Source organism: Lepidochelys olivacea, assembly GCF_965140295.1.
Source record: "Lepidochelys olivacea isolate rLepOli2 genome assembly, chromosome: 6".
Classification (NCBI taxonomy): domain Eukaryota; kingdom Metazoa; phylum Chordata; order Testudines; family Cheloniidae; genus Lepidochelys; species Lepidochelys olivacea.
In genome coordinates, this window is record NC_140416.1 from 79,891,678 (window position 1) to 79,907,977 (window position 16,300).

Consider the following 16,300-nt stretch of genomic DNA (forward strand, 5'->3'; position numbering starts at 1 on the left):
TGCATCAGAGTCTGTGCTCTCAACGTTCAATGCGAAGGAACTGAGAAGGTTCAGGGTGGTGCAGCCCTTAAACAGCCAGAGGAGGGGCTAGGGCTGCAGGGCAAAAGCACTGCCCCTATGGGCCCTTTAGGCAAAATTCTTTGGCTTTGGTGTGCTGGTAGTGCATACACTTATGTGGAATACACATCTACATCACATCTTGAAGAACAACAGTTACAGTAGAGGTAAGTAACTTTTTTCTTTGCTGTAACTTGATCTGATGATGCATACTGAAAACTGGTAGGGCAGCAGAAGGGGGGTAAGTTAAAGCAGCACTAAGTGAGGTGAGCCTCAGTTTTGTTAATTTGCACCTCATCCATACTTAATTATAATCCATCTGTTTAATTTGAGCAGTTTTTGGGGATTTGAAGATCAGGATACCATGTACCAGGATTCCACTTTACCAAAACCAGTTATCACAAATTACAAAGAGTTTTTCACAAACTTTTAATGTAAGAACAAAACAAAAATCTATGTTGGCCTCTTACTGACCTCTTAGTTTCTATCCCTTCTGCCCCCATTAATGGGGCATCCCCCTATAGCCAAAGGGAATGTGGGTTACACTGGACATAAAAAATTCTGCTGCTGCAGCACCTCCTACCAAGGAGAGAAAAAATCTTAGTGAAAGCGCTAAGCTGGCTCAGGACCACAGATCATAGCTCCAGTCCTGATCTGCCTGCAGCAACTAACTCAGTTGCTGGGATAAGTATATTGTCCTCACCAGATGATTAGCTATACAAGGTCATATTGAAAACAGAGTAATGCATGCACTGCTGATAAACAACAAGAAAGGGGGGACAATGGTAATTTGACAGGCGTTTTCACCTTATATCATGCTGCTGATTATGATTCAGTATGTAAAATAAAAAGTCTAGCCAAATCCCATTACTTGCTAGGTGTTCTCCTAAATTAGAGCAGCCAAAGGCTCTATCTTACACAGGTAGGTGTAAGTCAGACATATACCAAAAGGTCACCCCATGACCAATGTGTTTATCATCAGAAACACGGCCTTCTGCCCCCCTCCCCCCCTCCAGTTGTACTCTCAAAAGCCTCCCTCGATGCTGGAGAGAGGAGAGACCCAGTGGTGGTTAGATCTCACTAGTTCCACTTAATACCATCTTGGCATTGAACTGGGAGCCTCATGATGCATGGAAATCTCCTCAGGAAATGTTTAAGCAAACTATATGTTAGTTTTACATCATACAAAATAATCGCAGCACCCCAGATTTGGGCCCAGTATTTTTAACAGGAAGCTTTGCTGGTTGTTAGACACCAAATCTAACCTATATATTCTTTGTGTGTCTTATGAACATGCTAAATCTATATAATTATCTCCTTTGATTTTGTTTAACAAATACTTCACTGCTATTTTTTCCCGAATATAAAGCCAGTCTTAATAGCTCTTCATGCATGAGTAACACTGCAATAACAAACTAGAAAAAAAATTAAGGCAATTTAAACAGTTTCAAGCATCTAAGAAGTTATAAACAGTGAGCAAAATTGTTTTAAAAATTAATGAAAACAATTACTAAGGAATACTATTACAAGAAGTAGTAATTTGACTTGAGATTTATATAATACTTTCTTATGACCTCTGTTACATGATTCCGCATTTCTGATATAAACAACTTAAAATAATGAGATTGTGATTACATTTTGTGGGAAAAATGTCAAAGAAGATCATCCTTCATAAGAATGTCAAAGTTATGCTCGTAGGCATAGCTTCAGGTAGCCAACAAATTTGCAAATTGTTTAGAAAATCTGTCTTGATTGCTTGCTAAAAGCAAGATGAGAAGGGATTCATAATATCAGTCTCCTGAGGTGTGCCATTGATGCATTTATTATACATTGTACCAAGTTGAATTTCAGGCTGTGTTTCCTAAAGAATGCAACTCTTTTTTTTTTTAAATGCATTTGCAATCTTTTTTTAGGTAGACTGGGGTCAACTGGACTACTTAGTAATTGATATGCCACCTGGAACAGGAGACGTACAGTTATCAGTCTCACAGAATGTTCCAGTTACAGGTACACTTTTACTGTGACTCTTTTTCAAAGATTTCAATATATTTCTTCATAGCAATAGAAAAATCTTTTAGAAAATGCAGTTGAAGATACTGGAAATGTGTAGAAACATATTATGAAACTATTCTCTGAATGCTGATGAAAAGTATAAACAATCTTTAAAATGTCAGCAGTGACCGTTTTTTGTTTTGTTTTTTTTTAAGTTAGACTGGGAAATATAGAAAAGTTGAACAAATCAATATTCTAGGAAAAAGCAATTGCATTATAAATTGATGGAGGTAGAGTTAATATTAGAAAATATATTCCCTGTCACTTTTCATTGTGGCATACGAATACTAATATAGTTTTAAAAAGTTTGTCTTGATAATTGTTTTTTTTTTTTTTTTAAAGTTACAAGTCAAGCAATCTTCTTAATGCACAAAGCTTAATCAGGCAAACTACACTGTGCTTTAACACGCTAATGGATCCTCCTTTCCCTGGTGTTCTGAATTTGAATTTTAGATAGAGATTTGAACTCATGTGGCTCAACTCTGTGTCATACTCAGTGTCCACAAATCCCATGGATCACCGTGGGAATTAAAGATGCTGCCTATCAAAAGGCAAAGGCATTCGTCACAGGATCAGGCCTTGAATGAGTTGTTGTAGGCTTGTCCGTCTAATATGCTTTGACAGAGACCACCGTCAGCAGTCAACAGAATGAAGGACAGAAATTTAAAACGTAAGAGTGGCCATGCTGAGTCAGACCAATAGTTCATCTAGTCCAGTATCCTGTCTTCAGACAGTGGCTGGTACCAGATGCTTCAGAGGGAATGAACGGAACAGGGCAATTTATTGAGTGATCCATCTGCCATCATCCAGTCCCAGCTTCTGGCAGTCAGCATTTTAGGGAGACCCAGGGCATGGCGTGGCATCCCTGATCATCTTGGCTAATAGCCATTGATGGACCTATTCTCCATGAACTTATCGAATTCATTTTTGAACCCTCTTATACTTTTGGCCTTCAAACATCCACCGGCAATGAATTCTGTAGGTTGACTGTGCATTGTGTGAAGAAGTACTTCCTTCTGTTTGTCTTAAACCTGCTGCCTATTAACGTCATTGGGTAACCCCTGGTTCTTCTGTTATGTGAAGGGGCTTTCTGAAAGTCCAAGTATAATATATCAACTTGATTATCCATGTCCACATGCTTGTTGACTCCCTCAAAGAATTCTGATAGCTTGGTGAGGTTTGAGTTCCCTTTAGAAACGTCATGTTGACTCTTCTCCAACAAATCATGTTCATCTAGTTCTGACAATTCTGTTCTTTAGTATAGTTTCAACCAATTTGCCTGGTACTGAAGTTAGGTTGTCTGGCCTGTAATTGCCAGAATTGCCTCTGGGGCCTTTTTTAAAAAGCAACATTACATTAGCTATCCTCCGGTCATCTGGTACAGAGTCTGATTTCAGTGATAGATTACATACCACTGTTAGTATTTGACAGAAGAAAGAGAGAGTGGAGTCTTAAATTTTGTTTCCAGGAAGATACAATAACTCAATGTCAATGGCAATTGTTAGCTTAATTAGATAAGTTGCTCTGATACTTTTGCTGCTATCAGGTAAATATGTTGATATCTCAGGAAAATGATATGGTATTGCCTTGTACAGCTTCCACTCTGTTGACACCAAAGTTACAAACAGACAAGCTCACATGGCATACATACATCCATTTCCTTTGGCATTCCTTCCTTCCTACTTTTCTTTTTAAGCAGCAGCAAATTGAAGTAATAGTAAACGTTTTCAATGGTTATTTCACTTGTGCCTAAGGCTCTTAACAAGCTGCTAATAGTATATAAAATTGTATGGTATACTTCTAAAAGCTGTTTATTACATGGCTGTTCTTTCAAACAAACATATGTAAACTACTTACCTAATTTGTGTGTGTTCCTTCACTGCTTGTTTCCTGTCAGCAATTCCTTTTAAAAGAAATCATTTGAAAAATGTTTATGCATCTTGAGGTGGGAATTCCTCACCCTATATGGAACGTCAAACCTGTTTTCTTTTATTTTTAAAACTATATTAGGTTTTTGAAGGAGCTGCCTTACATTTGCTAACTGAAGGCTTGTGCAGAAATCCCAGCATGTAGTTAAGAAACATCTGCGGATACCACACTTCTTTAGTACCTTATATCACCACTGAATGTGGTGTGCAATCAGGATATTGTATGCTGAGCATGCTCTGTATGCTTTATCTTTATCTGAAAGGGTGTTTGAAGGAGAATATGAGAATAAATTAGTTATATGAAAGAAAAAAGAACTTTAGATAAGTCACAAACAAACAATTGCTATATAAAGCTTTATGGCTTTGTCTTGCTAACAATGATCAGACAGACACAGGTTTGCCTTTGACAGTAGTGCTTGTAAGACCTGAAAGCTGCTTAAGAGCATAAGTTAGGGTTTGTCTACAATTAGAAATTTACCGAAATAGCTCTTCCTAAATTATTCAAGAATAGTTATTTTGGTATAAACCACCAGATGGCTTATTCTGATTCTGGGATAAGTGTTTTATAACATAGTGAAAAGAACTTCCTTATTTAGAAAAAACTTTGATTTTTTTTAATAAAGTTTTTAATAAATTTTGAAATCGAGCACTTTTATATTCTGAAACAAGTATGTCCACACACAAACTTGAACTGAAATAACTAAAAGTGTGAATTACAATCTGTTTAGTTATTTTGGTTCCATTTATTATGTATACAATCCCATCCATATACATTGGAAGCTCTATACATTATTAATTGACAAAGTGAGGGTATTAACTCTTAACACTGGAGGTTTTTTTCTAACTGTATTTGCCGGTTCTTTGAATTAAACAGGTGTAAACAAAAATGTGCTTGATTCTTCTGTTGGTTGCAGCCATTTTATGCCAATATAAAGAGTTACGCTAGTGTAAAAAGTTGGAGAATTAGAACCACTGTTTAAACAGAATGAAAATTATTTATCCACTGTTAATCAGATTTCATTTCCAGTGTTTTTGTGATTCTTATAAACCTACTTGTTCTCTGTATGTCATAGAGGTTTTCCAAGAGAAGCAGAGTGTGCAAAATCTTCTTTTCTAACCTGTTGTTAAAAAAAAAAAAAAAAGAGCACAATTTAAAAAAAATTATATTCAGGCCTTCTTAAAACTTTCTAAAGAAACAGAAAAGTTGGCACATTCATTTGTTTCTCTCTCTTTCTGTCATCTTTAAAACTGGTGGTTGCTGTTGATAAGATATCTTCTTATCAATCTGAGCTTTCATAACTTCACGTGACCCTAAATTCTGGGCTGAGTTAAGAATGGCATTTAAACTTAAACACTAAAATGGTGGGGCTTTATTTTAACATAGTGGGGTTGAGGGATGAGAGGATGTTGACCACAGTATTAATTTAAGTTTATTTTTTCATTCCTAATTTTCTCTAGTTAGGTTTAGCAGTACACAGCAGCAGGTCTCATTTGTCATTCCCAGTAGTCATTTATGTAGAGTGTTAGTTTGAGGTTGATTCTAGCCTGATTGAAATACAGTGTAATAATAAGTTCATCGTGCTTCTGCTGAAAATGAACACAGCAGACAAGGATTGATTAGATTTATAGTTCCTTGGGTCTTCCTTGGGTAGATGATTATGGTGATTTATAGAGCTTCATCCTGTTCTCCAGAATTTCCTCGCTGTTGTATGTTTTGTATAGTTTGCAGTCTGGCTAGAAGGACTCCTTATAAGCATTATGATTTAAGACTATGATTTTTTCAGGGAGGTCATGGCAATCTCGGAATCCATGACTTCCCCAAACCTCCATGAATTCAGCCCCAGTGGCCAGCAGCTGCAGGGTCTTCCTGCCAACTCTGCAGCTCCTGGCCACTGCAGGCAGTGCGGGCCCGCCTGCAGCTCCTGGCTGCCCTGGGAGATTTGGAATTGCAGGGCTTGGGCTGTGGAGCTAAAAACAACAATGTAGATGTTCCTGCTCAGTCTTCTCTGCTTTTGTTTGTTTAGTGCTGCTGCACCAGCCCAGTGAGCCCAAATCAGTTGACCTGGGCTCTGAGACTCAATGCCACAGGTTTTTCTTTGCAGTGTAGACATACCCAGTGTCACATGGGTCTAAATGAATTCTAGCAGAGTTGCATACAATATTCTGCTGCTCTCTTCTGTGTTGCCATCTTATTCTTAGTTGGGTGTTTTCTTTCATTTTTTACAGAAAGAATCTGTTGTTTCCCCATCATCGGTTACTTCTCTAATTTTCATGTACTTTGTGTTTCTCTTGAGGGTAACATGGATTATGGTAGTGCTAGTGGTATAAATCCTTTCTCTCAAGGTTACTACACAGCTTAGTTTTTTGTATTTAGATGTATAGTCTCAAATGTGGTGTGCATGAAGTTTATATTTGCCTTGATTTGCAGGTGTGCACATGTCAGATGTAGTGTTTGCATTACATTTTCTCCATTCTGTCTGACTGTGGCTTTCTTAGAACAGGCAGTGTATGGAAACTTTCATTCTTTCTTCAAAGAAACTTGGAGTGGAGGGTTTCACTATATGAAACCTATGCCAGTCATGTGCACATGTTCCCACAATCAGGAAAAAAAACTGTACTGGCAAAGGTTGGTTGTTTTTAGGGTTGCTTAGATGAGAAATGAGATGGTGATGGGTTACAACATTTTGGTTGTAGGGTAGGAACTGACGCTTCAAAAAATGCTTCCAGATTTTTTTTTTAAACCTAACATCATATACAGATAATTCCCTCAGTCAAAGAGGAGGTAGTAGGAGCAATACCCAAATGACAGGTAAGAAACAAAACAATGAAATATATTTTTTAACTCTGACTAATATGTGATATTAGCGAAAAAATCATCCTCATTCTTTTGATTGGAGGGAGCAAATGGTGGCAGGTGTGTGTGTCTACAGCTGTTTATTTAAAGGGGTGGTGGGTAGGAAACCACTATGGGTTTTATCACTCTGATTCACATTCCAGTCAAGATACAAGTTATATAGCATGATTTTTTAACCTTCTATTATTTTCCTTATACTATCTGTAATTCTTCAACAAAACTATTGAACAAGGTGTGGCTAGATAAAACTGATGTATTTTTCTTGTTTGGCAAGAACTCCTTTCTTCCGCCATTGATCTGCCTTCCAATAAGGAATTTTATTGCAGTTCCCTCAGTCAGTTTAGAGTGGAAATGATTGATTACATTCCCTTCATGTTTGTTTTCCTTCTGACCTGTTTGTTGTTTTCCCATTTCACTTTCAGCTTATGGACTGTGCAGAGATGGGTGCCTCGCCATCTATATTGAACGCACATGCTTTGAGTTGCCTGCTGATTTCCTAACACATCTCTGTGACTTGGGAAGCTGGAAATTTTTGTGTTCAGTATCAAATTGGTAGCCATTTGGCATAAACTAATGAAGTGGAGGGGATAAGGTGAATCCTTCATATATTGTATGTGAAACTGGCCTACAATATATAAATGTATAGTGTATAAAAAAGTCCGAAATCCAGAATCAATTGGATATAGAAGAATAAATTAAAGATAACTAGGGTTAGCTTCCATAATGAATATATATTTAATTATAGCCAAGAGATATATTTATCTATTCCTCCATTTAGGAAGATTATCTCCCCATTGGGCAGTGAAGGCCACAAGGACAGTAGGAATTGGATCTCTTAGAGAGAAAGAAGGATCTAGGTTTGTATTTATAAGGCCCTTTCTTCCTCCTAGGCAGTCTGAATTATCAAGCCTGATTTTAAACTACATGAAATTGCCTATTTTTCTCCCTTTATTTTGAATGAAAGTGGAATTAGTTTTAGTGAAATGTGACCGATTGATGGCATTGGAGACTGACAGTCTCTCTTCTCTAACAGAACAGACACAGGATAGGTAGAACCAATGTCATTCCAACCTCTACTCTGTAGACTTTGGAGTGGATCAACTTTAGCTTACAAATAATAATAATTAATAGAAACAGGAAGCTTACATTAGTAAAAAGTTTTATTAGCCATGATATAATGCATTGGCAAGATGATAAATTTACTCAAATTCATGTCTGTTACAGACTAGAGGTGTTGGCCTCACAGTTTTACAGAGTGAACAGAGGAGAGAGTATGTGGCTTCCAGAGTAGTTCCTCATCATATGTCGTCGTGCTCCTGCCCATGAACCAAAAGTCACAGATGTGCAAACAACCCTCTCAGTCTGCCCAGTAATTAACATATAAAAGCAAGTCATAAAACTGGAGAATTTCAAATCCGATTTGAAATAAAATTGCAATTGATGTTTCTAGGATGTTATTGCATGCCTTAGGGGAGAAGAATGTATGGTTTTTCAGGTTCTGTGTCCCTTTGAACCAGCTGAAATGGCAAACTCAATGGTAGGGTTTCTGTTCATTGGTCCATTGGGAAGAGGAATGACCAAAACCCTTTGTAGAAATGTGGCTCTATCAGAACTCACCAAACAGGAGCAAATCACATTTGTCCATACAATTTACGTTCAAAGGTGTTTTTGAACTTACCCACTAGTGTAACCACTGGATCTCCCTTATACTTATGCAAATCCAGTTTGGAATGCATCCAGTCAAATACTGTCATTTTCACATCTTTTAGTCTGTTCATTACACTTCACTCTATCCTCCAGTCTTTCTCACTGATGCGAGTCAGCAAGGCAGCCTTTTTTGGCAGCTTCTTGTGGGCACTTTTGCAGAAGTTAGCTGGTGTTTTTTTTTTTTTTATTATTAAAGTCAGGTTTGTTGTGTGAGATTCTTGCACGTTGATTCAGACATCCACATGGATTTGTCATGTCATATGCTGTCCCATACATGCATTCCAGTTTTCCGCAGTGCAGTTTTTGTATGATTGCACTAAAGAAAATCCTTATAGGTTTAGGTCAATTTAAATAGTGGACAGATCTATAATTCTCATTGGTGTGACTATATAACTTTTTTTTTGTTTTCATCAAGATATAATTCATATACTAAATTTTTTTTTCTGTTGTCAGATATAGCGCAGCTGGCGGTTGAAGAACGCAGATAATCACCCAGGGTTATCTAATTTTTGGACACACTTAGTATTTCAGTGTGAGTCTTCTGTCCACAGCAGACATTATAAATATAATTTGTAGATCCAAATATAGTACAGGTTAATGCATGAATGGCTCAGAACTTTTTCAATATAGATTTAAATGTGAGTATCTCTTTGGTGCATGCAGATTGATTTAACACATATTTCAGGGACTGGTTGAAGTGCTTATATATTCAGTCAGACTTCTATGAACATTTTTATTCCTGGAAAATCGTATCTATGTATTGGAAAAAGCAGCACAGTATACTGTATTTACTATCCGAGGTACTCTCTGGGCTTCGCCAACAGAGGCGTAAATATATGATAAGTACTAGATCAGCTGTGATGGCTACATTTGTAGACCAAGTATTACGAACAGGAAGATACAACAAGGGTACTCGCAAAAAGAAAAGGAGTACTTGTGGCACCTTAGAGACTAACAAATCTATTTGAGCATAAGCTTTCATGAGCTACAGCTCACTTCATCGGATGCATTCAGGGTACTGTTGGTCTGACAGTAACAAAAGGTGAGAGACACCCATATGATTAATGGTACTGTATCCTCTTCTCTAGTTATTTCCTCAGAGGGTGACAAAATAAATGCTTTAAAACATATCAACTATAGGATGGTGTTTGGAGGTAACTAAAGCTGCACCTTAGTGCCGTGTCTTCTTTTACAAATAAAACGTATGCTCTTCTGTGGAAATTAGACCTCCTTTACCACATTTTCATCCCTTGGCTTGAAAGTTTCCCAGAAGTGGTGCTTTTTTTTAAAAAAAAAATGATTGTCCATCAAAGGAGAACATTCAGATTTTGATTTAATCTGTAGATAATCAGGCAAGTGAGCATTCAAGGCTGTATGACTGGTGGAGTGTGACAGGGCAGAAAGAGGCAAGAGCTGATAACTCAGAAAAGGGAGAAGTATGCAGAGTCTCCGAGGCCATGACTATTTTGATTTATATAATAAAAAAGATGTTTGTACAAAGGCTCTGGGTGCCCTAACACTTAATTAATATCACAACATAATCCTCACAGTATAAAAATGGTCATTCAGACAGGAACTCAACCAATTAGCCTCCTACAAAAAAAAAAGCTCCTTTCTTCCCCATTATCATTTTAGGAACATACTCTCAGCCATCTCCCAAAATCCTGCCAAATACATTTCTTTTTTTAATGTACCCATAGTGTCACCACATTTGGGCTATTTTGGATCAAGGGGGAGCAAGTTCCAGTGTCTAGGAGACCTCACAGTAAATGGCCTGCTAGCAGCCTCCTTTCCTTTAACAAGAAAGGATCCACCTTGAGAGCCTCTGCGGATTGTTGCTGTGGCAGTATGGAACAGGGAGAGTGGCAGTCTCTCAAGCAGGCAGTTCTGAGGTTGTTAAGGGCTTTATAGGTCATAGTTAACACCGTAAACTCTACTTTGGGATGCATGCTAATTGTCTACTCATTTCGGAGTACTGTTGTCCTATGCTCCCAGCATGTTGTCTCCACTCAGTAAGCAAGCTGCTTTATTCTACATCAGCTTCAGCCTCTGAATGTATTGAGGCTTTGCACCATGCAGAAGGCATTGCAATAGTCTAATTTTGAAGTAACAAGGCCTTGGGTAATGTTGTCAAGATCTGTATCCAAAAGGAAAGGTCACAACTGTCTAGCCAGACACAGATGTTAAAAAGTGGACTGGGTTACTGCTGTAATATTATCATCCAGCAGCAGCTTGGGGTTTAGAACTGCCCCTAAATTGTAAACCCTGATAACTAATGGTGAATGCCCCCCCTCAATTAAAGGGACTCCTGTTGTGCCCCATCTCCTCTTGCTGCTTTCCCCAACCCACCTCCTTCACCTCAATCTGGTGTGGGTTGAGCTTCAGACAACTCCCTCTCCTGCATGACCCAATCGCAACTGGATATGGGCTGAGGTGTGGAACTGCAGTCAGAGTTGGATGAGATAGAGATCTACACCTGAGTGCCATCAGCATACTGAAAATACTGCTCCCTATGCCTCCTTTGACAGCTCCATATATATGTTGAACAGGAGGGTTGACAGCATGGTACCCTGTGGCACAGGACATCTAAGAGCTCTTCAGGAATAGGAGCAAATGATAGCTATTATCCACTGAGATCTCTCCAAGAGAAAAGAATGAAGATACTGAAGGGAAGCCCTGTTCATTCCCACCAGTGTCCTCAGGTGAGTTAACAACACTTCATGATCAAAGGCATCTTGTAGACCTAATAATATCGGCATGGACACCTGATCTTCATCCACCACCAGTCAATGCAGTCCCTGTGCCCTGGCCAGGTCTATACCCAGATTGACAAGAGTCAAGGAGATCAAAGGAATCTAGGTACTGAGAGAATTCTCACTACAGCCTTCTCTCCACAATCTTACCCAAGAGGGAATTTGTGACACTGGCCAAGAATTAACTAGAGTGTCAACATCAAACAATGACTTTCTGAGCAAAGTCACAACTAACGGTGAAACACTGGTGCTTCCTTCAAAACAATAGGCAGCCTGCTCTCTAACAGAAGTATTGACAGTCTCCACAAGTCGAGGACCAAGAACTTTTCCACTCGCCTTCAGAAAACAGGAAGGACATGGATCCAAAGTACAGGTTGCGGGACTGAGTTTTCTCCACACCTCCAGTACCTCAGTGAGCATCACCAGCTGAAACTCTAGCACAGAAAATAAGGCCCTTGGTTCCTTCCAGACCTTGCACTGTCACCACAGAAGCGAACAGCTCATCCCTAATAGGATCAAATTTATCTGAAAAATAACAAGCCATTTCATCACAATGGGAGCAGCTCAAAGCAGTTATAGAGTGGAGGCAGCACAGATTCTTCAGTTTATCTACAATCTGGAAATCTTGTCTAAAAGAATCTTGTTCTTTTAGTGGAAAAGGGGGATTCAAAGCTGGAGGAAAGTGTGAGACATGGTCAGATCAAGCCGTCTGTCATTGCACTGCGGTCTGCATGTGACTCTGTAATGGGGGCACTCACCTCTTGAGCGCCACCTGCTGATGCATGCAGTACTGCAGGCCTTTCACGCACTTGGCACCCCTGATAGATTGTTGAGCTCACTTGACAGGTCTTCAGTGGCCCAGTCACACAATCAAAATGAACCCTTTCTGGGGTAGCAAAAGAGTTCTTACTAGGGCCTTCAGTCCTTTAAATTCAATCCTTCACTCGGGTTTCCCAATAAACCTTGGGGTTTATACCACTTTCCTGGTTGGGGGAACCCTGAGTAGTGGGCTGGGATCCTGTAAACAGTAGCCGCATACTGCTTACTTCAGTCTTCTGTCGTTATTTCCTTGGTCCCTTCCCACCTGGTCCCTTTACTTCAGGTTTTCTCTCAGCTTAGGCAAATGCAGCCACAAACAAACTCTGGTTATCCCTTGAGCTCCTTTGGCCAGAGAGGAGCTCTGTGCTTTGCTCTTTTTGTCCCAACTACAAACTGACCTACTAAGGCCCTGCAGCTCCTTTTATCTGAGCCTGCTGGGCTTCCATGAATCTCTCTAGCCACTCTTTTCCTGGGGCAGGGTGTAGTAGGACTGCGGGGCCACCAGCTCGGGGCCACAAAGGCCAGGTACACCCCATCACAGATCCCTTCCAAGAACACCATGTCACTCTGTATCTGCAGAAGGAGATGCTACAGAGATACCTTGTATCTCATTGTCCAGAGCACTACATTTACAGCACTCCTGGGCAGATAATTACCATTACTCATGTTCCTTTATCATATTAAGTAGTATTTCTAGGTTGCCAAGAATTTGGCTGTACACAAGGCCCATTCCATAACCTCTTGTGACCTGCACTCCTCCCGATAAATTCTGAATAGTTCCAATGTATGCAGATACTTTTTTTATAAAAAAGTGGAATAGTTCCTTCAATGCTTTTAACTTCCTGTGTAAGATTAGCTCCCTAGTCAGAAGTCAGTGTTAATGTGATGTATATTAACAGTGATCAAACTGCATGTCTGGAGTTGAATGGAATGCAAATAACACTGACACGCTACTGTTATTTCATTTTATGCATGTTAAATATTAAAATGATAGTAGAATAGTTTGTATTAGTACAACCCACATCAGTGGTTTTGCAACCAATATATTTCCAAATTACTTAAATAAAAACAAGTAGATTAGTCACTTACATGTATCCAGGCTGAACTTAGAAGTCTGTAGTATACTCAAGGCACAGAAATTATTCTTCTGCACAGAAATGTACACAAAATATGAAGAATTTCAGGACATGCCGTGATAGCATTTTGATCTGTTCAACTTCTTGTTTGTGCAATTAATCAACCTTGTGTATGGTTCACTCTGAAAGGCAACTATTTAAAAATTGCACATTTTTCTTCAAGAGACCTCCTGCATGTATGAATTCAGACATATTTGATTACTTTAGGGATCAAGTAATGTTTTACTATTGTTGGCTGCTATTAACCCTGGAGAGCCAACACAGCAAAAAAGTAGAGAGCTGGATTCTTTCTTGTGCATCAGTAGAACTATTTACTTCAGTTACACCTGTGTGACAATTTTGAAAGGAGTGGACTTGCACATGTGTCCCTTAGAGCCTAAATTGGCCTATACAAGTTCTATTACTAGTGGTTAAGTATTAAAAAACAAAAAACCCATCTGAAGTCTCAGATCCCAGGGTGAGTTTGCTGTGCTGACAATTTAAACAAAAAACATACCAACCAAACGAAAAACTTTCAAAAAGACCATGTTTAATGTGAAGGTAGAGACACAATTGCCCACAGTGACATTTTTAAAGAAACAAGGTGGGTGAGGTAGTATCTTTCATTAGGCCAGCTTCTGTTGGTGAGAGCGACAAGCTCTCAAATTACACAGAGCTCTTCTTCAGGATTTAGAGAGCCACTTTTGAGGGTTAGACTTAATGTTCCATGGGTCAGTATTTTATAAAGGGTTAAATGATTGATAGATATTGTAGTAAATTGTTATATATTCTTATAGAATCCAGTGAGTCAGTAGGTAGGTTATATCCATAGCTTATAACCATCTACAACACATACTACTCACATCTGTAACATGCTTATAGCATCTATTAATCATTTCTTAACCCTTTATAAACCTTTTATAAATGGAACCAGAATACAAACTGTTACCCCTGTAAGAGCAGAACTGCACTTATACTGTAATAGTCAGCTATGTTCAGCTAAACCCTTTCAGAAATAAAGTTATTGAAAATGGTTCAGATTCTCCTTGAATAAAAAGAAAATAAATACTAAATACTTATTTTTATTGCAGGCACTGTTGATATGCAGTACTTGCTGGAGACCTCATTGACTTTACATTTTGATACAAGAAATTTTAAATTAGGAGAAGGTCTGTCTCATTTTAATTTGGAAGAGAATGGGATAGAAATACTGAGGACACTGTTAAGTAGTTTGGGCCATAGGGAATCATTTTAGCATCAGATGAGAAAACTCACCAAATTATCATAATTTATGTAGATTTTTGGGAAAAAAAACTGTTCTTTTCTCTGAGCCACTATTTTGAAATTATGCAAGATTTTTGTGCTGTTACTATATCTATATGGTCAGTAGAGGGAGCACAAGTTCTCACTCCCTTCCCAAAGATGTACTGTCCTTGGTGATGATGCCAATAGAGGTAGATAAACTAAAGAGATTTATATTGCTTTCTGCTCCTGAAGAAACAAGAACAACTCAGTGCTCGCAAAGGGAAAAGAACAAAACTAGTTGGGAAAGAAATGTTATGGTCAGTGGCCCAGATCATGTGTTTTGAAGGTCAAAGGGGATGTGGAGGAGAAAATGTCACTGCCCACCCTCCCACCCTTAACCCATTGGTAGCATAAGATCTCCTCCTAAGGTCGTTTGGATTATACCCAAACCTGTGTTGATCGTGGGATATATGGACAGCTAGGGCTTTCCATGTAGGGACCTTGGTCCCACACCAGCTCTGGCACCATATTTGACCTAAAATCTGACAGTGTGTCTACATTGGCACTACACTATCAGAAGCTCCCTGATTGCAGCTCCCATCAAGACTCCTTTGGTCAAGGCTCTGCAGAAAAGACAATATACTCCTGAGCTGCAATATCTTCCTCGGTAAATTGTGTGGGACTGTAGGAATAATGCTCTGTTACTTCCCAGTCTCCACCTCTTCCTCCCATGCTGATCGTTGGGCCCACAGAGGTATTAGTAATGAGCCCAGGACGGGTATGGAGATAGTGTTGCAGAGGAGAGGGAACACTTACTGGGCTAATATTTTAAGAAAGTAGTAGGCAATGGAGAGCAAACAAAAATGTAATGTTAGAAATAAATACTTGATACTTCTATACTTTGGTCTAAACATGGCAAGTGAATAACAATTTCTGTGATTTGATGTGGATGAGGACGTTTTGAAGTACATAACGAGAGTCACATCACTCTAAAATATAGGAGGCCCTGGAATCAGATTGTTGATATTGGCAATGCTTTGTTTACTCCTCTTATTAATTTTGGGCAAAAAGGTGCAATGGGAAAATGTATAAATTGTATTTGGTAACTTCCCATTCATGGGTGCAGGATCTTTGCTTTACCACACATGTTAAACTAGTTTGTAAGAAATGGGAATTTGCGATATTTAACAGATCATTTTTAGGGTTTCCTTGCTCCCCCTCAGCTGGACTACTTCACTTTCTTCACATTTATTAATTTGAATTGTTGGCTGCGGTTGGCTGAATACTCCATTAAAATGTTCTCACCATGATTCCTTTTGTGGTGTTTACAATCTTCCATCTTTTGCTTTTATGGTATCACTGTAACTCTGTGAAACCATAATGACAATTGCTTACACACCAAAAACAGTTTCTTAGAGTCACCTCTTTCTGATGACAGGTTTCAGAGTAACAGCCGTGTTAGTCTGTTTTCGCAAAAAGAAAAGGAGTACTTGTGGCACCTTAGAGACTAACCAATTTATTTGAGCATAAGCTTTCGTGAGCTACAGTTGCATCCGATGAAGTGAGCTGTAGCTCACGAAAGCTTATGCTCAAATAAATTGGTTAGTCTCTAAGGTGCCACAAGTACTCCTTTTCTCTTTTTAATGCTTCTTCTCCTTCTCTTGCTTTTTTATCCAGCTGTTTTCTCTCATCTTTGACATAACTTTTGTCTCTCTAGATACTACCCTTGCACTGTTTGTTGTTTTTCTTGCTGTGTTCCCTATGCTTGCC

The 16,300-nt window shown here is 38.8% G+C and overlaps 1 protein-coding gene across 6 annotated transcripts in view; it reads left to right on the plus strand.

Moving 5' to 3' along the window:
- NUBPL (NUBP iron-sulfur cluster assembly factor, mitochondrial) overlaps positions 1–16,300 on the plus strand; it is a 156,981-nt gene that overhangs the window by 95,132 nt on the left and 45,549 nt on the right. For all 6 annotated transcript variants that reach the window (XM_084632402.1, XM_084632403.1, XM_084632404.1 and 3 more), the window contains one exon: positions 1,971–2,064. In XM_084632402.1, coding sequence (XP_084488528.1) covers positions 1,971–2,064 — 94 coding nt within the window. The remainder of the gene's footprint in view (positions 1–1,970; positions 2,065–16,300) is intronic.